The following is a 25939-nucleotide window of genomic DNA, read 5'->3' as shown; positions in this document are numbered from 1 at the left end:
TCATAAGATGCAAAAGAAATCTCAAAATGGACCATTATAGAAAGACGTAGTCCTACATCAAAACTTTGCCAGAAATAGTAATAAAAATAAAATAAAACGAAAAGGGAAAGGGAAAAGAGAAATAATAAAATCCTCAAAATATATTTTGATGTAAGGTTTGACGTAAGAGAGAATTTGTTACACCAAATCAACGCTAATTTGTTTTTGGCCGTGATAAAATCAACAACAAGTACACTTCTACACGACTACAGTAGAAAGTTCAGATCTAATGACGACCGACTTGTCGTGAATGGTGGAAGTGAAGGGCAAAGTTTCTGCTCCGCTTTGCAGATCATCAATCGCAATAAACCCAATTACCTGCACGACAAATTACACCCATTTCACTATTACCACATTTGATATCTAGATCAATCGCAAACCTGCAGAGCTAGCATAATGGTAGGTCTTATGTGCCCTGAACATTTAATTGTCTGGGGGAATTAAGTTTTAAATGAAGTTAATTCAATTATTTCTTCAATCGAATAGTCTTGCGGAGGAAATTAGGACATAGGTTATCAATATTGTTAAGTGGAACGAATAATAACGATCATTATGTTCAATTGTTAAAAAGTACTATTACTGTTAGTAGCATTACAAAACAAATCACAAATAATCTTATTACGGTGCTTTTTAATAGCCATCGATGAAAGCCGCAATGCGTATGATTTGCACAATTCGTGATCGAAATTACACAAAAGCACACACATACAATTCACCAAGTACCGTACAGCTATGATTAGTTGACTAATACAAGTACTGCGGCAATAGCCTCGGGATATTGCCATACCATCGGTTAGGTTATTTTCTCTGATCTGCAGCGATCTGCCCTGCTGGTTGATTGCAACCCAGAAACTGTTCGGTACATTGAAGCATGATGGAACCGTAAATGAACCAAAGCGTACTAAAGTTGAATAAGTTCTAATTGGGTACAGTTTCAGAATGAGTTTTTCCTCTACAATAAATGGTAAGGCTAGAGCTGCTTTCCAATACAATCCACGTTATCCCAGAAGTGTTTAACCAATCCAAACATGAAAGGCTACGAAAATAAGCCGGCCATCCATAAGCAGCTTACGCTACTTTCCCGTACTGCAGTCAAGTTCCTAGCTTTGGATTAAATCGATATGTATGCAATCTCTCTCTGAAACCAGTAGTCGAAGGCAATTCCAAAAGTATGCCACGTGATTGATAACCAAGTTCAAGTTCACGTTAATCCAGTTTAGCGGTCAAAGCGCTCCCACCTTGCATCGCACGGACGGCATCGGTGTTACCTGTACAGGAAAAAAATAAACCCACTAAGACCTCTCGTCGTTGGATTTTTGTTTTGATTGCGGTTTCTGCTTACATGTGGAGTTTCTCGCTTCGCGATCACATGGCATAGCATGAGTGAAAAAAAAAAATTACGACCATAATTCTTCCCACCATCCCTACATCCGTACCTTCGGCTGGGTGACCGCGCTCCGGTAAGTGTTGATACCACCACACTCGATAGTCACAACCGGAGCGCAAGTGCGTAGTGCACCCAAAGAGTGCTCTTGGCATTGCACTCTCTGGTAAAGTGTGTGAAAATATTTACCGCTACAATGGACATGAATGCACGGCAGCAGACGAACCCGCAATGCACGGGCCCCATTGAACAGCTGTTTTATTTGTTCAACGCGAGTTTTTATGCAACTTCTAATGAAGATCTGCACATTGTAGGTAACTCTAGATGCTCATGCATAACACAGGCAGTTCTTGTGCGTGAACTTTCTTTGATTAGCTGCCCGACGAATAAAGTTGGTTTAAAGATGAACGAACGATATCTCGGATAATTGCGTTGAATCGTTAAAAAAATTAAAGCTGGTTAGTATTTTATCATTAGAACATTTATCATTTTGTTATAGGGGAAACTAACGATCGCATTATTTTAGGCTTCAAATAACCACCTTCGAGTAATTCTCGCTGAAATCAGGCTACTAGATGCACAAGGTCTTAAGCAGACATTAGACGAGGCAAAAATTTGCAATATTTGGTATGTCATTCATTTGCGCGAAATTTTTCTTCGAGTAAATATATTTGTTACGCTATTACACTGTAACAAATATTTGTTTAAAACTCTGCTTGCTCGAATGATATCAAAGCCTCTTCGCTCATTTTTTGCAAATATATTCACTGTGCTATTACACGATGCAAATTATTTTCAGAAAATAAACTTAGAAGAAAATTAAACAAATCTAGTTTCCATTGCTCAACAATATCTCATATGCCACTAGGAAATTTAATTTTTTTCGTTTTGGTTCATAAAGGCTACCGTTGCAATATAATATATTTTGTTCCGAGTGGCAATTGCCCATCGCAAATGAGAGGAAATGTTTTTAGTTTGCCCGTCTGGTCATGCTTGCCAATTTACCATGGAAAATGACGAGAATCAGAAGGCTGTTTGAATGCGTGTTGGTGTGAGATTGGGTCAAACTTTCAGAGTGAAACGAAAATGCTACGGTTGACTGATGAATTACCACTATTAAATCAAAACTTCTCGCACACTAACAGTGAATTTTCACACCGTTTTGGAGTTTGTATCTTCATTGATTAAAAAGCAGCATTTTGTATTGGGATTTTACTTATTAAAATAATATAATAGTTTCTCCATCATTCGACGATTTTCATCGAAGAGCTATATAATTGCGCGTGCCATATTCCGTATTGTTGCTGGGAAGAAAGAAACTTTTAACTTTGAGAATAATTAAAATATTTATTTCAAGTCGCTTCTTGGAAAAATCAGAATTATTTTCAATATATTAACATCGATTATAGGTAAAACTTTCGTACTACTTGACCCTGCAATTATATTACCTAGTTCGATGACGAAATTGAATAATAAATAAATGAAGCATGATATGTAAATTTGGTTTTAATAGTTTTTAACAATTCAAGAAATCTTTACTCAAGTGAAATTATATCAGTTTCACGTGTAGGGGAAGGGGTGATAAAATGGACACCCTAAGCCATTTCCCAATTTCCTCCACAGTTTAACACTACAGCTATGAGTCGATAGCGCATATCAACTGATCCACTAATGGTTGATACAAAAAATAAAAAGAAGTACTCAAATATAGTATTTTTCATAGTTTTCATGAGCATTTTCGAAAGCAGTTTTTTTTTTGGGGTAAAAGGGACACGTGTGGGTAAAATGAACATAGGGAGGTGGTAATATGAACACCCTGGGCGTGAACATTAATTATCCCTTTACAGATAGTAAAATGTTGTTCCATAGCACGTAACACATATGCATTCACCAACAGTTCAATTTTCACCGTTTGTCGTAGAATTATTAACAATATATGATCATATCCGCAAGAAACTGAGAAATGGCGGAAGCTTTTCTTACGGACATTCCGCATTCAACGTTACGTTTAGCCGCGGTCATCTGTTCATCGATCCGAGTTTACGTTTTCGATTTTTGGATATAAACACGAAGCATCTAGATTTTTTAATGGAAGTTAACACAATTTAGTGATAATCACAATGGGCTGTCCATTTTACCCGCACATAAATATTATTGAAAATACCTAAAAATATCAAGAAACTTATTTGAACTATTACTAATCTTTGATGATTTCTGCTGGTTAGTAGTCTGAGTACATATATTTGCTGAAAAATCGTTATAAAATACTGTTTTACACTAAAAAATAGGTTATTTCTTGTGGGCCAAAAATAACATCACTACCATGAAAGTGCACGGGTTTTTGGTTTTTGTTTTTTATTTTGACTGTTTGACTGTTTCATGTCGCATACTTTGTCTCAAATAGCTTCTAGTGCCTCTAAAATACGGTGCCAAAGAAGTTTGTTCTATTTTTCAACGTAATAGTCGAGATTTAAACGGGTGTCCATTTTACCACCCCTGTTCATTTTACCCACAATTCCCCTACTGATAACTACATGGAAAACTAGAGTCAAAACATTTGAGGTGAAGTGATGCATTTGCTGCAGTTTGCTCATTAGAGTGGCCATTTTTGTAATATCATGCGATTTCGATGAGCGCCGGGCGAAAAAAGTTTCCTTTTTACTCCAAAAATAAGCCATGAAAATTTGAAGTTGATCTGAGTTAATTTAATGGACCCACAAAACGCTTTTATTTAAAAAAAAATAGATTCTCATTAGAACTATTGTTTTTTATCTCTTTTTGAAGTTTTTTGCCTTAGTTTCTTAAAATATTTATATTGTATATTTTGCGTCGAAATACTCTTCAATTATAAAATCATATCATTAGGACAATCACATATTACGTAACGCTAAATTATAGCAATTTTGAACACCTCCCACCCCTAAATATCGCAATTTTGCATGGGGGCCTCGCGCAATGGATTTTTTCGTTGAATATCCCCTTCTTCTTAGTACGTTACGTAGTAAATGAATGACCTCTCATATTCGTTAGCGGTGTTGAAACTGCCTTTCAGTGATTATATCCTTAATCGTACCTTATTGCAGCAACTGCGTGAAGCGAACCGTCACAATCGGATTGGTGAAGCAAAACTATTAAAATTATTAAGAACTTTATGTATGGATTTATTGTTATTTTTAGTATTATTATTATTATTATTTTCTAGGAAACAGTTCAGCACTAGTGATCTGAATGCACTAAGACGGTGAATTTTATCAAATACGGTCGGTAGATTTCCTGTTGATCGAATAGCAATTCTCATGTGTTTCAATGAAAGTGCAAAGTTCTTGGGCGCGCTTAAAATTGTCTCAAGCTACGGCAAAAATATCGCCTAAGAAGTTCATAATACGCTAGTGGATTGAAATATTTCGGAAAAGTTTCGAAAACGATCCAATATTACTTGTTCTCTTCATTTCTATGAACTTTTATGCAAAATATATTACATGGCAAGAGCATCGGAGCTTAAACACTTGCCTTTAACCGTTTTATAAGAGCATCAAACGAAATCAACTCATTCACAGCCAATCAACTTACTCACAACATCGATGATCCAAAAGTTCTGATCATTGACCATAAATTGCATTCAAGACATGTCCCTGTTGGTAGTCAAACTTCACATTCAGGTGTTTTTCGGATGTACGAGTGCTGACTAATGTATTAATCAAGTTATGACTTCTCTACGTGATTCTTTCGCTTATGCCGAAAATGATAGTCGTCTCAGACGCTGTAACTGAAAAGATGAATAATCGCTTGTGGTATTTAAGCCCAGAATAAGTTGGAATGGCCTGATATCCCGTTTGAAATTAAACAAAAAATGATCAGGCGATTAAAAGCGAATGGTCCTTAAGGTGAAACGGTATTGAAACCACAAACAGCCAATTTCGAATCACCACTTCGAATTTTCAGAAGCACAAGACTCGGAAATAGATAATGCATTCCGTGTGAAAACGCTATTTTATGTGTGCTTCAACGCAGCAAACATGAAATAGCGTTTTCACAGGTGACGCATTAACTGTTACCGAGTCTTGGGCCTTTGAAAATTCAAAATGGTGACTGGAAGTCGGCCATTTTTGGTTTCAAAACCTAATGTTAAATTTATGAAAAATTCTAACCGTGTTTCAACACATAATTAAGACGAATTTCAATTTATATTGCATGTTGTTGAATTATACCGAAAAAATACACCCCTCATTCAGAATACAAACTTTTTAACATGCACCAAAAGTTATAGATTTTTTTTAAACTTAAATTAGGGTGATAATATTACTGTTTTATGAAAATACAAGTGTATTTGAATAAGTTTATCGAGAGATATATGTTAAAAAAAAGCTCCATACAATTTTCATGTAAATCGATTTCCCAAATATAAGCGCTTTGTGGGTCCATCAAATAAACTCCGATGAACTTCAAATATCGTGGCTTATTGTACAGGATGACAAAAAAGTCCGGTCACACAAGAAAATCTCAATATTTCAGAAATAAGAAGAAAATCTTGATCTGGCTTTCATAACTTTATTCAGTAACTCATTAAGATACTTCACAGACGATATCTCGGAATTACACCACCTTTCTCTGATCGAACCAGCTTCAGACGTCTCGGAAAGTCGTCGCAAGCGGCGCGCACGTGCTCCATCGGTATCTCGTCCCAGATTTTCGTGATAACTCGCTTGAATTGCTCCAAATTTGTTATTTTATAGTCGTTCAGCTTCGACATCATGTATCCCCACACGAAATAATCCAGTGGATTTAAATCCGGAGACGACGGAGGCCATTCATTCTTAGAAATGAAATCGGTCAAGTTTTCCTCACACCACGCCTGAACAACCTTTGCGGTGTGGGATAGGGCGCCGTCTTGCTGGAAGCAGTAGTAATCGTCTTCAAACAATAGTTCAGCTTGAGGCAGCACATTTTTATTCAAAACCGTGTCCAGGTAGTACGCAGCGTTGATTTTGACCCCTTTATCGATAAAAATTAGAGGGAGTTTACCTCTCTTGCAAATGGCTCCCCAAACCATCACTGACGTTCTATTTTGGAACCGGGAAACGTTCAGCTTGTCCGCAGGAGCTTGCTGGAGGCTCACACTCTAAACTCGATCATTTTGGCGATTGACTGTTTGCTCCAAAACGAACAGCTCCTCGACCGAAAAAATAATCTCGCCATCAGCGCGCCAACCGAGCAACTCCCGCGACCGTTGGTACCTCTTGTACTTTGTAGCTTCGGTAACCCCATGAACCACCTGTTTTTTGTACGGTGTAAGTTTTGAATCCTTGCGCAGAAGCAGGCGAATTGATTCTCGGTTCATTTCAAGGTTCCTGGCCAGCTTCCGTGCAGATTGGGCGGGATTCCGGCGAATCCGGTCTCGTATAATCTTTTTCAGCCTTGGAGTTCTCACAGACCTTGGTCGTCCAGATCGTACCTTGTCCTTGGTGCCTCCGGTCTCTAGGTACCGATTTTTGGTCCGGTACACGAATTTCCGGTTGATTCCGAGCGGTTTTAGGTGTTTGAATATGTGTCCGGGTTTGTACCCTTTCACATATTCAGCGATAACAGCTGCTCTTAACTCTGCCATGGCTCACAACTCAATGTAAACAAACTGCACTGCACTTCGGGCAGCAAAGTTAACCCTTTCATTTGACATATAGATGGCACCAGAGAAATGCAACGTGTAGGCTACAGGCGACCCTTAAAAAAGTGTGACCGGACTTTTTTGTCACCGTGTAGAGTTCAAAAGGAAACTTTTTCAGCCCGGCGCTCATTAAGATCGATAGTTCCAAAAACGGTCATATAAAATATGGCCACTCTATTGCTCATACCAAATTTCAGTATGAACAAAGAAAAAATACAAGCAAATATTCGCTCGGTTGTGACCTCACTAGCAAAGAACGACATTAGACGAATCAAATATTTGTCTATTTTTTTGTTCAGCAAATACGATGGCAAATATTTTTCAACAAATAATTTAGGCAAATACTTCGTGTAATGCCCGCTTTAGTAGATTATAAATGTTAAAATTTTAGCAATTCTTGATGATTTATTTAAGCTATATCTCTGAAATTCTGGTCATGGAACCTACTACAAGTAGCACTTTTCTGCAAAGAGAAATGATTTGGCTTTTTTTTATAATGATCAGAATTTTGACCGTCATTAAATCAGAAAAATACGACTTCAACCGTGTTTGCCACTATCGATTTTCAATCTAAGACAAGCATTGGAATGCTGAGAAAAATGGTGTACAATGCAATTAAATACTACAAGGTATACAGCCCTAAGGTTGTATGAAATGGTAACGTGGGACTAAACCCTGTAATTAGAGGGATTTTTAGTTACAAACAGAATTTTTCGTTCGTTCAGTGGCTTATGCTTTTCTTATTCTCAGCGTCCCCTTAAATTTTTATTTTAGATATATGCTTTACAACACTCGAAAGAATTTTGTTCACAATTGGCGATATTGTACCTGTAGTGTTTTTTTTTCTAGAAACAACATTTATTTGAAACGGCACAAACGTATCGTTGTTGTTGAAAAAGCACCAAGAATTTATCGTAATGCGTGATCAGGATTAACTCTATTTCCTCAAAAATCAAATCCAACAACATTTACGTTATCAAAATGCATGGTTTTGTTTTATTTAAGGCTTAATTAATCAAATTTATTAAATGAATCTTACTCTTACTCTCTAAATAGTTTCGGAGTCGTTACATAGGTTGTAAGGAGATATGTTTAACAGAGTTTTCAACAAGTTCTAGCAAAAAAGGTGAGGAAATCTACAATTACAACGAAGTTGAAAAATCAAAGAAATAGTTATCGGTTTCCGTTATACTCTACTAGAAATTTTTTTGGAAATAAATATTAAAATTCAGTCCGCGCAAATATATATTTCGACTGTGACATACAGTCTTCCTCAGTGCTTATGTGGACTACCTTGCTCGAATTTTACCTCCTTGATAAAATACAGCCTAATGAGCATTCAAAGAGCAAAAGAGCGAAACCAAGCATGTTTAAAACTCCATGTTGTATGTGAGATTTTATGAACTTCCTTAGAGAAATACCAAACGATGGGATCTCTTTGGTTCTCGATGCTAAAAACTTCGAAAGACGAAAACAACCAGGTTTATTCCACTCCACCTTGTTCCTTGAAGAGTTGTTGACTAATACATAGGCGTAGCCAAGGGGGGCAGGGGGGGACATTGGTGCAGAATTTTGTTTTCAATAACTCTAATAGCACAAAAAGACATCTTTAGCCCATAGAAACATCTGTGTAAAGTATCAGCCAGATCAGAAATAATTAATTGAAATGCTTGCGCTATGTTGCGTGGAATTACACAGGTTTTTCAGTTGATCCACCAAGGATATTGCAGCGGCAAAATACCAAGCAAATCCGCCTGCATCAACTAGCTTGGAGTATCGGAACTGAGCTGTGATAATTCCTTACCTTGATTCTCTTGTAAACTCACTGGAAACACGGTTCAATGAAGATAGTGCACCTGTCTACGCGTTATCCTTGCTGCATCCCGCTAACGTAATACGCATGTCGTTGGAAGAGTTCAAGCGCAAAACCGAAAATTTCGTATTTTTTTATGAAGTTGACAATTTTGTTTGAGAGGCGGAAGTTTTGTATTAATATTGCAGCAGTATGGGAGCAGACTGTAAGAACTTGGAAAAGTTGGATTATATAGACCTGCTAGCTAAAGCCCGTTCTTTCTTCCCTGCGACTGAGAAAGCAGTTAAAACCGCACTGGCTCTATAATGGAAACATGCACGATTGAATGCTCGTTCAGCACATTACGTCGGGTAAAAACCTGGCTGAGGTCAACAATATTTGAACAGCGGTTGAGTCTGCTTGCTGAGTGTTCATCGGCAGATGGTCAACAACAAATGTGGCAAGACACATGAACCGCTTCCGGAACGTTTGACGTTTGATGCCCGAAGATTTTATTGAGAATCTTGACTGTGTCTTCAATCTTCACGTCCTTGGGAAGCTTTGACAGGATGTAGTTGAGATAGCGACTGTGCGAAAGGGTGTCCAGCTTCCGGAGAAGTAAACGTACCTTCGCCGCATCATTTAGCTGGCCTGCATCGTTCTCGAAGAACGTAACTCCGTTTTCTTCGTCGAAGACAAACTCTATGATGTTTGAAGAGAGGGACTCCAAAATCTGCTCCGGGGTTCGATACTGACGCTGCTGCTGCTGGACCGCTATCCGCTGTAAAATTTGGGCCATCTTGTGAATCAAATCTTGAATTCCCGGTTGCGGCTGCTGATCAACTCTATCTTCTGCCATGTTCGTGGATTCTTGAGATCCTCGTCACCAAAATAATATGTCCAAAGGTTTAAATGAACTTAAGAATTTTTAGTAAAGAACATCTATTAATATTCGAGGTTGGACAAAGAATAATAAAATCTTCCACTCTGATGTCAAGGACAACTTTTCACTGGTTGTCTTGATGTAACAATCACTAAAGACTAGTATTTATTTTTATTTTCCAAAAGCTTTTAACGCGGGGGATAGTGCCGCGTTAATTCTGGAATTCGCGTAAAAACGCGTAAATTTCGAAATCCGCGTAAAAACCGCGTAAATTCCGGAATCCACGTAAAAAAGCCGCGTAAAAAGCGACCTTAGTGTACCATTTTTTTACTTCTAAAATTTTGAAGAGCTTGCCCCCCCTATTTGAAATTCTGGCTACGCCCATGGACTAATACCTTTTCAACATTTATTCAAACTCATAAAACTCTAGGTACTATATGAATTAACAATATTCCTACCGAAGTCACTCGATACCTGATGGTTACGACACTACCTAATGTTCCAACACACAACCTACAAAAACACTAAAAACGGATTTATTCATGTTTTTAACATATATTTTTATACTTCAAGTATGTACATTTTTTTCTTGAAGGCCTCCACAAATACCTGCATTTTTTGCTAAAAGATCTGAAATCGGTTGAGAGATTGAAAAGTTACTTTTTTTTTAAATAGTCATAATTATTCTGGACAGAGACCAATTCGTGCAATTTTGAATAAGATTGTAGCAGAAAAATCCATGTATTTCAAACGAGACTTTTTGTTTATCAGTCGAAAAGTGTTTTCCCTTGACTTTAAAGTGTTTTCCCTGGACCTTAAATAAAACTGTATCAAAAAGGTTAAGGTCTGAGTGAAATATAGCTTTTTTCTCAAGGAAAATATTCCCAGTATGATACGGGTTAAAGTAATAAAAATCTGAAACGCCTCCATCGGCGTATTTTTTAACCAAATGTAAATGTCACAGCATAAACTTATTGGTATGTATTAGCCTAAACAACAACTTTGCCAAAGATAGTAAGAATAAAAACTTAAATTTGAAAAACTCTCATTTCCGTAACACGACACCGAAATGTTTTCGAGAAAATTTCGCTAAAAATTCAGTATTTCCTGTGTTGTAATATGTCATTTTGCTGGCTTTGGTCTCTGGAACAAGTTCCCAGAAGAAACCATGGTCCAAGAACTTATGACAGAGCTGTTATCTGAACGTATGCCATCAAAGGTTGAAAAAGCGAAACTCAGCGATGGCGTTAAAAAATGGAATGTTTTAGCATTTCGCTGGATCATCCCGTGGATCTTCCCCTGGTTCCCTTGTACGGATTGCGGTAGAAATTAAGTTTAACATCTCCAAGACTCACTAATACACCTATTCGTCGGTATGCATATACCCGCTCGCTATTGTTTTTGCTACCTAAATTGTTAACGTATAAATACAGTCGAAATTGATCACCCGTATTCTGTTCCATCCATTCAGTTACAAATTGTTGTTCACAAGTGATTCACACTAAGATCAGCGTCATTTTGTTTCAATCTGTTGACTGCAAAGTATTTCAAAGTACTTTTATTGTTCGTAGAGTTTCTGGTTATTTAGAAGGTAAGTTCAGAAGCAGTTCTGAAAGAAGATATGGCTGTCTCACGGTGAAACATGTTTGTGTCGTTTCAGATTTGTTGTTTCAAAAGTTGCCAAAATGGCCCCGATATATGAAGTCAATCCAAGCGTAAGCGCTAGTGAGTCGATCCAGGATGATTCCGAAAGTGAATATCAAAGGATAAGAGTCGATGAACCGATAGAGGTTTCAAGTGAGCCAGAAGACAGCCACAGTATTTCGAATAGCGAACAGGAAAATATCGATTTGGAAAGCAGTAAGACAAGGTCTGAGGAATCTGACAATGCTTCGGAGAAAACGTTTGGGACCAGTGGTGTTTGAACGAAATCGGAAGCATTTCTGGGGAAAGACGGTGTAGTTAATGTTGACATCGAGGACGGTATCAAATTGAATGATAGTCAAATTTTAAATGTTGAGCGAGTCTTTGATACGATGGAATTGAAACAAAAAATGGATATCCCTAATTCTAGCGCACTGAACGAAACCCAAAGCTCTAAAAACCGCAGAATCAGTCCGAAAGATGGAACTTGTACTGGCAGAACTTGTATTGAAAATTCCGAAGAAACTAGTGAAGCAGAAATGGACAATAAATATATCGATACAATTCCGACAGAGAGACAAAGAGAAATTTCATCAGAAACAGCCGTTATGGAAGAAACGGTGGATAAATTAAAAGTGGACAAACTACCAGAAGCTACAGTACAGATTTCAGGCGTAGCTAGGCATATCACAGATGCACCGAACCAGTTGAAGAAGAATGGCAAGTTTGGAATGGAAAACAGCAGAGCACGGGAAAGAGTGTGGAGTGCTAGTGAAATGTTTAACCGAAACCGGAATTTTCCGGACTGGTCATGAGTATATCAAGAAAAAAATTCCAACACAAAAAAGGGTAGACTAATTGGGCTTTTCCGCACGGCTTTTTTATGCAAATTTGGACATCAAACTGAACAACGAAGGGTGCCTAATGTCAGCGGATGACAACTTTCTGGCTATAGTGCGGATCATTCATCCGAGCCTCGTGGATCGAACTACTGGTTTTATAGAAGCAAAAAGGGTTATACTCCAACAACTCCGAATTGTGCAAGTACTTCGAAACGATTTATTGGCTGAGCGAAGGGCACAGGAGAGAAAGCAGCTGGAGGCGATTCAAACAGTTCTAGAACAAGCTTTGGCAGACGAAAAGTTTGCAGCGGATCGCATTCAGCTATTTTATATTATAAACAACAACAACACCCGTATAAGGCGAGGGCCTAGCGTGGTTGGTAACGTCTCCGCCAACCACGCTCGACGCCTGGGTTCAAATCCCAACGCCGACATAGGTGTCGATGGTTGTGAGGTGGCGTGATCCACTCATAACCAAGCCAACTGGTCTAGATTCAATCCTAGCCGACACCGGGAGATTTTCTGAGGCGAAAAATCTCTAGAAACACGCCTTTCATCGCATGAGGAAGTAAAGCCGTTGGCGCCGGTCCGTTAATCAACGGATCGTGAGTTAGGGTGCTGGGTGGAGTCGCCTCTCAGGCGTCGGTGATTGGCACAACAACAGTGCGGAACTAGACCGACGAAAAATAAGCGAGAATAAATAAAAAACAACACCCGTATGACATTCGCTAATCTGTGTGAAAGAATAAAAAATAACCAATTCATATGCGAAGAATTACGTCATAAAGCGGGATTGTTTTTGCAGGCCGAAGCTCGCAGTATTGCGAGAGATAGTAGGTTAACTCGTTTTGGCCATCGCCCGGTTAAAACAGACAGTGAGGAACTAATTAAAGGTTTGCGTAAAACGCTTGACAAATGTACTACCGGTTACAGAAAACAACTGATAGAAAAAGCACCAATCTGTTTACATAACACTCTCGGTAAAATCTGCAACGATCGAATTTTGTTCATTCAAACCGCCGATATCAAATTGTTCTCAGACATGACGGGAGTTTTGAAAGAAAGTCTGTTCCAGAAACCATTAGCCGACCTTGCCACTCGGTGGACAAATCAATAAGCTGCTTTCAGTTAAACCTCAAACCAATCCAATCTACTACTTTTTGGCTGAAAGTTTGGAGGAGTTGATAGTTGAAATCAGTAGCAAAACAGATCATACTGTAGAAGATCTACTAACCAGTAACCATTCCGGATGGCATCTAATCGAGAAAATTGACTGGAAGTTGGAAAATGCTTTAACAAAGTGTCTGGAGCGGGAATATTTTTTCATTTTCACACTGTTGAAGCATTTCGATTTCGGTTCCGAAAGTACAAAAAAGCCTTTCGATTACACTGTCAAACTGCTCGAAGAACCAAAGCAACAATCATCTTGGAGACAACTTTTGAGAGGTACGAAAAAGATGCTCGGTTACCAGGAAGCAACGAAAAACTCACTGAACATTACTGATGAAAAGTATGTTTGGTACTGTTTGCTTGATGATGTTCTTGATCATATTTTACCATCTGATTATAAGTTCCACTGTTTTGAGAAGATAATCCAAGGTTACAAGGACTTTTTGATTAAAGCTGAACGAGGTCAGCTGGAGACACTGCGAGTCATGACACACAATACAGCTCGATTCATCATACTAACTATGGCCTACGTAGGACTAACAGACAATTCATCCATTGATAGACAAAAATTGCAGAAACAGCTCGATCTAATCAATACAAAAGCCATCCAACACTCGTCGACTTCGAATAGCTTTCGAGATTTGGTTGACGTGTTCAATATGTACTGGAAAAACAGAGGAGACATCATAGCCGGAATGTGTTTTCTAAAATCTGCTTGGTTGAAATGGCATCACTGAAGACGGCTCTACTGGAAACTGTTTCAGTTGTATTGGACAAAAATGTTCCCCCGAAATCGGTGGTATCCTTCTTCTGATCATACAGTGATCTTTTGGTAGATTTGAATGATATCCAATTCGATTGGTTCGTTAAAGCCATTACCGATGCCAGTATGAACCCACTAGTTGATTTGAAACTGATCGAATTGGTTGATAACAAATGGGCAGCTACAGTGAATGAAACCTATCGTGTCACAGCAGTGGAAAGATTTGCTAAAGCAGTACCAGCACTTTTTGAAGCTTGTTTATGTCCAAAGCATTACATCCTTGACATACTACTGACTCTACTGTCGTACATCAAAAACCAGCTGGTAAAAGCAAACTGGCAGTCAGACGACCAGTTGTCCGAAGTAGAACAAATCTCCACAACCAACGAACTGATCTTTGCCGTGCGAAACTCGTTTTTGTACCTCAGCGAACAACCCGAGTATGTGTCTTTTGAGATGTTCCACGATGAACTTGTAAAACCCTTCGCCAGTGCTGTAAATAACAGTAGCTCCCATCGGGACTTTACAAATCGCATCACCCTCATTAAGGAGTCGTTTTGGTATATTCGGAAGCAAAGCGAAATGGCCATCGATCAAGCCCTGGAGTTATTCGACGATTTGAACAGCGAATCCGATAGAGAGTTGTTGCTTTCTGTGTACCAAACATACGCTGATTATTTTCAGCGCTTCATGAATTTATCCAGCGATGGTGAGAATATTTTGATTTAATACTCTTATATTGTAACTTTATTTCGTTTTATTGTTTCAGAATATATCACAAAAGCAACACAAACCGCAGAAAAAGTATTAAAACTTCCATTCAAGAAGCCGCACGCCAAGTGGGATAATGTACATAAAACAGAAAAAATACCAGAAATGCTGGCTGGACTGGCAGCTGTTTGGTCTATTTTAGTATCGAAAGATGTATCCAGTACCGGAAAGTATTTGACTCCACATAGTATCCAGATTCTATGCATTTTGCGATTGTTCAGCGTTGATCGAACAACTGAAGGCGTGATAAACCATCTGGCGCAGGTTCTCACTGGACAGGGTAAATCTTTGGTCCTGGGCCTAACGGCTGCTCTACTGGCATTGACCGGTCATCGGCCTCGTGTAGTTTGCTATAACGAATACTTGGTGTCGAGAGATAAAAAAGATTTCAAGCAATTTTTCTCCACATTTGGGATCGACCCCTCAATTTTCTACGGTACCTTCGACGAAATGGCGAACGATTTGATAAACCCTGTTGTTGACGGCAAACACATGGGATTGCGAGATTTACTTGAACAGATGCTTCTAGGTGTTGATCAATCGAAAGGTAAGCTAGTTGCTGAAGATATGCGCAACTCGGTTCTTCTCATAGATGAAGTGGATGTTTTCTTCACGGCTGAATTCTTTGGTAACGTTTATAGAGCTGGTGGTAGGCTTATGTTACCAGGATTGGATTTAATACAGAAGAAAATATGGGATATTATACTTCGAAACCAAAATGACAACGTCGACGAGATCACAAAAACCGTCTATTGCTACATCGAATCTGAGAAAATGAAACAAGTAATAGAATTTCATAGGTTTATTGACGATAAAAACCAGTACAGAATTTTGTTGGGCCACACTGAAAGAGTGACAATTGTGCTTTATACCAACAAAAGACTATTCGATGAACATTTAGTAGAAATGATTAGTTGCGCCATCCATGTAAGCAAATTGGAGCAGTGTAGGATGGATTACAAACTCAGTGAGCGAGGTACCATCCTTTACAATTCCAAAGACAAATATAGTAACCGTGGCTGGATCAGTGCTGATAAAAGTCATTTTCCCCAGCAAAATTCTTCGAAAATTACAGCCAATCATTTTCAATTTTCACTTCCAATGATCGCAGGACTCTTTCAGATACACTAGATTTTCGTCCTAGTAACGTGCTGTTATACTCGGATGAAATAGATCGCGCGCATCGTTCACGGTTACGGAATAAAATTTGACGACAAATCCAACCAAATGATCTTCACTTCAAAGCGAAAAAGAAAAACAAACAGGCCACTCAACCAAAATGAACCTCACCGAACACTTTTTCACTGAAACTGACCGATGCCTTGACAATCTTCGTTAACTGATAAACTGATTTTGTTGTCTTGCTTCCATCGCATGAAATATAATGAGGTGTTTTGACAGTTCACTTCCATGCAAAAAGCGGGAAGGGAGAACTCTGGAGGATTGTAAAAAAAAACGTTTATGGATGCTTTTTTTCACTTTCACTCAAGAGTGTCAACAAATATCAACCCTGGGCTGGATTACTTATTATATGGTATTCAATTACTTCCGCCTGCGTGGGTCTAATTATGTTACTCAAGTAGGAAACGAAACCAATTACGGATACCTCTCTCTGAAGTGCGGCCGAATTTCATACGCAATCCTCCCGGAATGTTACCCCCTCATTCTGGGTGTTTCCGGTACGATAGCTGACCTTAATCAGTGCGAAAAACAGACAATTGAGAATCTGTACAACATACGTAAATCGTCTATAATGCCAACATTTTTCGGAGGTTCTAATCTTCGCTTCAACCAAACCGATGATTTTCGAGTGTTGACAAGCGTCATAAAATGGGAGACTGAAATCTTCGCTCGAGTCAACGCCATACTGGGAGAGAACCGATCTGTGCTTGTGTTTTTCGATTCCGAAACTCCCCTGAATAGATTTCACGCCGAATATTGTGGCCAGTTCGATAGGCTGAATGTGCTGACACTGAATACGGAACCAGCTCGGATGAGGCAGTACATTGAGGGAGCAGGTGTGGCCAAAACTGTTACATTGGCGACAGCTGCCATGGGACGGGGTGTCGACTATAAGTCTAGTGTAGCAATCGAAAAACGTGGAGGATTGCATGTTATTCAGAAGTTTTTCTCGCTTGATGTTAAGGAGGTAACACAAATCAAAGGCCGAACAGCTAGAAAGGACAACCGTGGAAGTTACGAGTTGATTGTTTGTCAAGAACATCTGAGCGATTTGGAGGCAGTACCTGCGGACTACCGTAATCTTCAAGCAAAGCGACTCAGTCGGGCTTTAACGGATAATGAAAAGCTTTTGAACACTATTGACGGCTATAAAAATGATCATAAAATTACCATGGATTATATGAAATCTTTCTTCAAACACTAATATATGCTAAATATGGAATAAAGCATGTGAAAAACCAATTTTGTCTTCTGTCATTGAACTTCGTAACAATATGACGTTTTGTTGTTAAGCACACGCTCGTGAAAAGTAACACGGCGAATGAATTAGTTTTAATTCAATTTCATAAGTTGCATGGAAACGTCAAAAAATGAATACCGCATTTGGTGATTCTGTGTAATTTTTACACTGATTTTAGATTAATCTTGAATAACTCATTTTTGAATTTACCACTAAAACTCAATTTTGAGTACTAAGCATGAAGAAACGACGCCATTATTTGACACGAGTGAAAAGGCGGCACCATGATTCAACATTTGTGCGCCATTAATTAGCCTTTGCGGCCGTGTTATCTGTTCTTGTGGCTGTTTGAGTGATTCCAAAAAATGAGAAAATCGCTGAGAAGGTGGTCACGGACATTTTAAAAAGCTTTAAGGTACACATATAAACTTTTTTCATTATTCATTCTAAGGAACCAAAAGTTTTCAGGTTGTTCGTGTCATCAGGAAATTTGTGGGAGAGTGAAATATCAAGTGATTATACATCACAAAAAAAGAGCAAAATATACTTAAAAAATAAATGTAATTAGACACCGTTCAGATAGAATGTAACCTAAGTTTTGTTTTGTTCTGACTGTTACTGGCACAAACCTCCCTTTCTACGCTAACATCACATTTAAAACGGAGTGGTTTTCCATTCTTAAACTGAGTACTTTTAAATTCTGAAAATGGTTAGTCTTAAATTCAAAAATGAATATTTTTCTATTCAAAAACTTGATAGTTTCAAAATCTAAATCTGTGTAGGTTTTAATTTTAAAACTGAGTAGTTTTAAATTCAATAAATGGATAATTTTGTACACATAAACTGATATTTTTTAAGAACTAAATGAGTTTTATTAAACACAAAAAATGAGTTCAATTGTATACATCATTCTGAATAATAAATACACAGTATTTGCCCATACTATGGTTACACAATTTTGAATAACAACAGAGTTACTCAATTTTCGTGTTGTTCCACTTTTTATGGAAATGAATTGTTTTCTAATCATTTTTGAATTCATTTTAGGGAGCGTGCACGTCCTGCGTAGTGAATGTTTCCATCAATATAATCATTTGCAAATTGCATTAATCTGGTTCCCTAGGTTCGCCAAAAAAAGCGGCTTTAACTAAATTATTTCTGTTGTGATTTCGGATTTTTTGGTATTTTGCCATGAAGTCTTAAAAACATAATTTAAAGCAGAACTGTATCTTCTGTACTGAGTGTGTTGAGTGTTTTTAGCATTTTTCTGGGAATTACTACAAAAATACTGCAAGCCAACATACCGAGAAACTTCGAATTATCACTACAGAACAAACTGAACAATGGTACAGATAAAGATGTGTTTGCTTTCGCAATTAGAACTTATCATTCGTAGGGATTTAAACCTACTTGTCAAAAAGGGAAGTGAACTAACAATTAACTTAATTGCTAACTTATTGGCTATGAAGAGAGCTTAACCTAGCAATTGAGAATTGCAACGATTTTTTTCGAAAATTGTGAATAATTTTATTTCACATAGCTTCTAATGTTTCAACATCAGTACGTCTATGTAATTCGAGTGTGCCAAACCAAGGAGGACGTTTCATAATCATTTTCAGAATTCTACTCTAAATCCTTTGAAGCGTTTTCTTCTGTATTAAACAACAGCTTGACCAGATCGGTACAGTACAAAGCATTGCTGATCTAAAAATTTGTTTGTAAATCTAAAGTTTTATTCTCAATTGGACTCACAAAATTCAAATTTGAATTATGAACACGCTCAAGCTGCTGAGCAAGTCTTTGAGCCTATTGTTCATTGGATACAAGAAAACGTTCACCATCTTTTAAAACTGGAATAGGCTTTGAAGGTTTCTTAAGAATCTGTGACAGCTTCCAAAAAGTCTTTGAATAAGGATTCCATCTTTAAACTTTAGTCTCAAAATTTTGATTTCTCAGAAGAGTAAATCTGTATTTAATCTTTTTATGTAAATCTTTATAAATAGTTTTGAAAACAGAGTCACGAGAACGTTGATATTGACGTCTGCGGACAATTTTCAAACGGATTAGCAGTTGAAGATTTTCGGTGAATCAAACTTCACTTGAGCCTTTGGTACAGAATAATTTCTGGCATCAATAGTTGCACATTTTAATGCTTCTAAAGCGGAATCAATACTCACTTCGTGTTGCAAATCCAGCTCATTGTTGAAATTATTTTCAATTGAGTTTTATATCTCTCCCAATTAAATTAAATACATAATATTGTTATTATCTACCGTTTTTTGTTTACCCCCCACATTAACGGTCATTTTCTAACTGCCTACATTAGACGAAATAATGTTCGAACTACTTGTTACCTGTGCGTACGATGAACGGGTATGCAAAGGAGCAGGAAAAATGGGTGGTACAGCTGGTACGCCTCGAAAATTTTGTTTTGATTGGGAAATTGAATTTTGTTTACCCTGCCTTACCTTAACATTTGCTAAACGGATTGGGCATTGATGAAAATTTGACATATGGATGCCGGTGCAATTCGCACAGCGAAAATTTTTACTCTCTTTGACAGGATATGTGTTTTTTTTTGTGAGAAGAGTCTCCACAAATGAGGCATTTTTGGTCCATGTTCCAGAATTTTGTACCATGGCGTCAACGTTGGCAAAATACGGCCTTAGATGATATGCTTTTCACCTCCGCTAAACTTTCGATATAATTCCTATTTCACTCGCACATTGTAGATATCATATGCTTTGTCAGAAAAATTCAAATTGTTAACCTCAGTGCGGTTTAAATGAATTAAATAATTAACAAGCTCTCTGACTATTTATTACCTCGTGATTTTGGTTTCATTAGAATTAGGGTTGTCGATATTAGAAATAGAGTATCGATATTTGCTTTATCGATGTTAAAAGCGGCATCGATATTAAAATTTATATCGCGCCGATATCGATATTTTCCTTTATGCACTTATGCACGCTTTTTACGCGGCTTTTTTTACGCGGATTCCGGATTTTATGCGTTTTTTTACGCGGATTCCGGAATTTATGCGGTATTTTTTTACGTGGATTCCGGAATTTACGCGGTATTTTTTTTTTTGCGCGGATTTCGGTTTCCCTTCACTCGGAATGCAGAATTAACGCTGGTTTTTTTACGCGGATTCCGGAATTTACGCGTTTTTTTACGCGGATTCCGAAATTCACGCGGATTCCGGAATTTACGCGTTTTTTTACGCGGATTCCGAAATTTACACGGTTTCTTTTAGGCGGCACGTAACCCCCGCGTAAAAAGCGACTTTAGTGTATATTTTTTTTTGGCTTTCAGCAACCCGGTGGCATCGGCCTTGTTTCCTGAAGCTGCCGTGAAAGACAGTGGCGCTAGTCTCATTTATGTTTTTGAAGGTTTGTTCACACAGCAGTGCAGAGCCTGACAAAGTCATTTTTAATTGACAATTATCAGGTTATAGTGACGATTTGACCCGTCGCTTTCAATTGAAAAGCTTTTGTATCGTTTTCGAGCAGTTCGTGAGTCACATGACACACAGTCGAAAGCTCTTGCTGTGATTCTGACAGCTGAAGGGCTTGGAATTGATACAAACGCTTTTCAATTGAAAGCGGAGATTATCACTATCACTCTCAAATGACGAATCTCAATTGAAAATGGCAATGAGCGCTGGCGGAGACAGAAGGCTTCCATACAGTTTATATAGAAAAGAGGATGGAAATATTGATCGGAACTTGCGTAACGTATCTATTGGATGTTATTACCGTTCTAACTACAGCCTGCGGTATTAGAAAACTACCATCAAACGATGCGATGCGGTGCTAATTTCAATTGAGACGCTGAAGGAAAAGAAAGAGTCTCTCCCTCCGTCACTCTCCCCGTCGATTGATATAGTCATTAGTTTCATTTGAAATGATCCGAAAGAAGAAAGATGTAAAGAGAGAAAGAAGTGATTCGTTGATAGTAGCCGGAAGAAATCAAGGGAAAATGAAACTATTCGAATCGAAATGACAGCGCAGGTATATCAGTTTCATTGTTTTGTTTCGAAAATGTAGAGCCCTGCAGCAGTGTAAGCGCAACGATCGAAGCATAATATATGTTGCACAGAGTTATGCGCTTGAATCAATTTAATTATTTAAAAAAAAGCTTAGCTTAGCTTTGTAAATGTTTAAAAGTGGCGCTGATATGCTATCTCATTTACACGTACGTTGAAATGTTATTCCTTAAATCATCGCGCGATGTCAGCTGCCTGCATAAAAAACCGCCGTTCGCAATCGGCAAGAATAAACGTTGTGTACATTCTAAAATAATGCAACGCATTTTTTTTTTGTTTCATCAAGCAAAGCACTCGACGTTTTGTGCAATAAATACATCACCCGAAAACAATACAAAAGCACACTGCCACTGAACACCGATACTGTATGCACGTATGAACACTGCTTTTTTTCGTGTTTCGATGAATCAGCTGTCAAATTACATGTAAAACTGATCCAGTGATCCAGCTAATGCTGGCTTCACTCATGCTGAACGTAAACGTCAGTGATGCCACCGGGTTGGCTTTCTGTTAGGCCTGAACAAGCTGAACGCCAACGTGAGCGATCGGGCGAGATTCTTGCCGAAGGTTAATAAACAGACGTGAGTAGAGTTTTTCATTAACCTACGGCAAGAATCTTACCCGATCGGTCGCGTTGGCGTTCAGCATGTTTCATGCCTTAGTATTGAATATTCTGGCGAAGTTTTTGCTATTTCATCTCGTCCGTTAGGACAGCGGGCCGATTGCTGATCGCTTTACGCAAGGTGCATTTTCCAATCAGATAAAACCGACGTTTCATGAGCCGCCTCTCCTAATCGTCACTGATCCATTGACTAATCACCAGCCAGTTACTGAAGCATCCTACCTGAGCATTCATGTTATCGCTTATGTAACACCGATTCTTTACTGAAATTCATCGATTCTGCCATCCCAATGCAACACCAAGGCATCGCATTTGATCGGTTTAATGTGGTGGTTATTGCCCCGAGAAGTTCCACACCCAAATTTCTGGAAATTCGCTCTAAGCATGCTGTCAATAAAAATGGAGATTTGGCAACCATATTTCTGTCGAACTGCTTACATATTCCATCTATCACTTATTGATTCTAGTACCAACAATTGTGGTACCTATACTTTTTAGTTGATTTGCCCTAAAATGGCTGAAATAGAGTAAATAGAGTAATTTTAAATTTAATTTTGATGCCATGATGAATTTATGATCGGTAGGCAAAATTTCGACGGCAGCACTCCCCTGATGGCAACCGACAATATCGGACAGCAATATCGAGTCGCAATATCGAAATATCGATAATATCAAATGCGCCAATATCGGTCAAAAATATCGATATCGTGAGGGGCAAATATCGATAATATCAAATGTCGATAAAATATCAGTAACCCTAGTTAGAATTACTTGGGTAGGGGCTATGCCAAATAAATCTGTGAAAGTAACTTTGATCGTTGGTGAGACCTTTTTAGTTAAATACTGAATAAGACGATTCCAATCTTTCAATGTTTGGGCCAGTAAGCGGCATTCGCCTCTTCGGCCAATTTGATAGGTAACTTTGACGTCGGAGAGAAACGTTAAAAGTTTTGACGTTGGACTAACGTCTATATCGAAGTTAGGCACCTGAATTTGAAAATCTAGTAATTCAACCGGGGAAAACCAGGGAAAAATGGTCAGGTTTTGAGCGCTTATATATCAGTCATTTCTTTTCAGAATTTCGAGGTTTTGGCATCAACCGATCAGAACTTCTTTTACGGTTGAATTTATGTAACAAAAATAACATGTTTCTCGAGATACACTATTGAAAAATTGATAAATCACATCGATTGTCTAAATCATACCGAGCAACCAATCACCACCTCTCTTCACAAGCACAGTCGACACTAACGGATACAACCGATCTGACTTTGTAAACAGTCTCACAGCTTTTAACCAATAACGAGCTCGCTTTCGGTAGCTGCAACAGGTGTTTCAACACCGTTTTAAAATGCTTCTTTTATCATTACCACTGAACAGATTCTAAACACCAATGGCTTGATTGATAGGGGAAATATTGCGCAAGATTGTCATATAATAATTTAAATATGTTTTCGATACTAAACTAGTTAAAAGTTGTGTTAAAAGTCGTGCACATTCAACCAATCACAAGCTCGCTTCTTGTTTGCTCGCGGATGGATTTTTGCTTTGGGCTATATAATAGCCTGTGTCGTCTCATAGCAGTCATCAGTTAACATGTGAAAGGCCACCAGGCCGGTCTTGTATAATCAGCAGCGGTGGCTGATTCCAGCGGCCAAACTGAGCTGCAGCAGAACCAGAGCGGTGGTATCAGGCAGCAGCGGCGGAGGTAGTGGGAAGCTGCATTTCTTCATTCAGTTCGGTGCTCCTTCGATCTGAGTTGGACCCCACCAGCGGTAATCCAATTCAGATATCGTTGGGTGAAAACGTTGGGTGTGTGTGCAGTGTGCACATATAGCGTATGTGCATCTGTATTGCTATGACATTTGCGATGATAGGGATGGCGCTGTTGCGTGTGTATGGCTAGCTATAGCGTGTGTAAGACACTAGCATGTGTAGCATATTATGGCTATTGCGTGTATATCTTCAGCGTGTGTACGGATAGTTATAGCTTGTGTGTGGATAGCTGCTGCGTGTGTAATGATTAGTTATAGCGTATGTATGGATAGTAATAGCACATGGTTGGATAGCTTATGCGTGTGTATAGATAGTTGTATCGGATGTATGGAAAGGAATAGCGTGTGTATGGATAGCTATAGCTACAGCGTGTGTATGAATAGTTTTAACGCGTGTTTAGATAGTTATAGCATGTGTGTGAATAACTATAGCGGGTGTTTATCGAAGATTATTATTGTCATTGAAAATATTAAAACGTCTTAAAGAACACAGTTGTGAATTTGATTTTACAGCAGCGATTTTAACTTCTTCAGCCAGTCTTTATTCATCGAGGAAAAATTACTACCTATGAATGATCAACACTTATTTACTAGAAATTTGATTTAGATCAAAACGGGTTCTTTTGAGTATCATAAGTTATTGGTAAAAAGAGTTGCAAGTTTTCTCAATGAGCATTCATTAAATTTTCGTTTTTGTTTCTCGGTGCGCGGTTTTGATTTTGTTTCTCGCACACAGAGAAAGAAACAAACTTGTCGCTATCGTGAAAAATAACAAAACAATTAGAAATGCTCTAAATCACAACTGAAGAAGTTAAGATATTTTCCTGTCACTCGCCCAAACCTTGATAACAACTACCGAATAACGTGTGATTGAGCTCTTGCTATATTGAGTTATTGAACCAAACGTTTTTTTCTTTTCAAATACATGAAGTTATATGCTGGGCTGGAACTAACCTAGCATGAGTTTTATCGATTAAATGTCAAACAATTTTCAAATTTAAAATTTTCGGTTGAATCGTTCTGGGCTCCAATTTCAGATAGTTTCGTAAAGTTTGCTTTTTGCTTAGATAGGAAAATTTTACCAATTCGCTCAATTAAATGATTGTCTTGGTAGTGCAGCAAACAAAGGGTTGATTCGAATATGTATGAAATGACAGCGATTAAATAAAAAATATCCATTCTTTTAGTATATAATTTTATTTATAACGTTTTAACGTCTCAGCATCCAGAAATGCACTGTTAGATAAAATTGCAGCAAATACTAGAGTTGCAATTCTCTCTATTATTTGTTTTAATGGAATATAAGAATACCGTAGTCCAACGTCATGCGGTCGTGTCTTGAATACCACCCTCCTACTTTTCTTTTTTAAATGTTAAATTCAGAAGCAATAGTTATCACACTAGTTGTAACTTTCTCTTTTTTATAGAAATTTTACTGCATAAGCTAGTGTTAAGCGGGTTAAGATGCCTCTCTTTTCCTCCCCGTAGCGATGCGTTCTTTTTTCGTCCTGCCATTTCAGGTGATACGAAAAAAGTTGGAAAATAATATCAAATTGCAAATAGGTAGTCTTGATGTAAGAACTGATGTAAGTTAACTTTCTGGTAAAGACACACTGACAAAACACAAACTTTGAAGCTATAGGCAATCAAAGACCAGTCCACAAGCAACCGAAAATACGTCTGATCTGTTGGGCAGCTCAAGACGCACTGAACAAGAAATTGGTTATTTTTTCCATCATTTGATTAAGCTGATATTTTCGTTTGAAATCTGACGGAACATTTACCAGTTTCATTACAAATTTTACAGAATGCAATTTAGTATAGAAAACAAAGACGTAGTCCTGGGTCAAAAAAAAAAAGTTTGCCTCCATCATCCACGTTCGGTCTGTCCTACACCGCAGTTCAACCACTTCTTTTCGGATTCTTTGGCCTGGCAAGATCACATTAGGAGGAACTAGCGCTCCAGCAGCTGTAAATGTAAACATCACCGTTACATTTGTTCAAAACCATTAACGTTGCGAGAACCGGTCTGTGCAATGATTTCCTTGGACATGGGGGATGTGAAGCAAAGAATGTCTCATCCCCTTTCCATGGTTAAACCAACCGCGAAGATCCTCCTCGG

At 38.2% G+C, this 25939-nt stretch overlaps 1 protein-coding gene across 1 annotated transcript; it reads left to right on the top strand.

Moving 5' to 3' along the window:
* The first annotated feature begins 11814 nt into the window (after positions 1–11814).
* Positions 11815–17336, top strand: LOC129728171 (uncharacterized). The gene is given in 6 exon segments (XM_055686590.1): positions 11815–12162; positions 13052–13330; positions 13332–13946; positions 14093–14888; positions 14949–15578; positions 16534–17336. Coding segments are annotated over 6 exon segments (3471 nt in total).
* Positions 17337–25939: the final 8603 nt, after the last annotated feature.

This window comes from Wyeomyia smithii, chromosome 3 (assembly GCF_029784165.1).
Source record: "Wyeomyia smithii strain HCP4-BCI-WySm-NY-G18 chromosome 3, ASM2978416v1, whole genome shotgun sequence".
Taxonomy (NCBI): domain Eukaryota; kingdom Metazoa; phylum Arthropoda; class Insecta; order Diptera; family Culicidae; genus Wyeomyia; species Wyeomyia smithii.
Note: the sequence above shows the minus strand (reverse complement) of the source record. Positions and strands in the feature narration are given on the sequence as shown.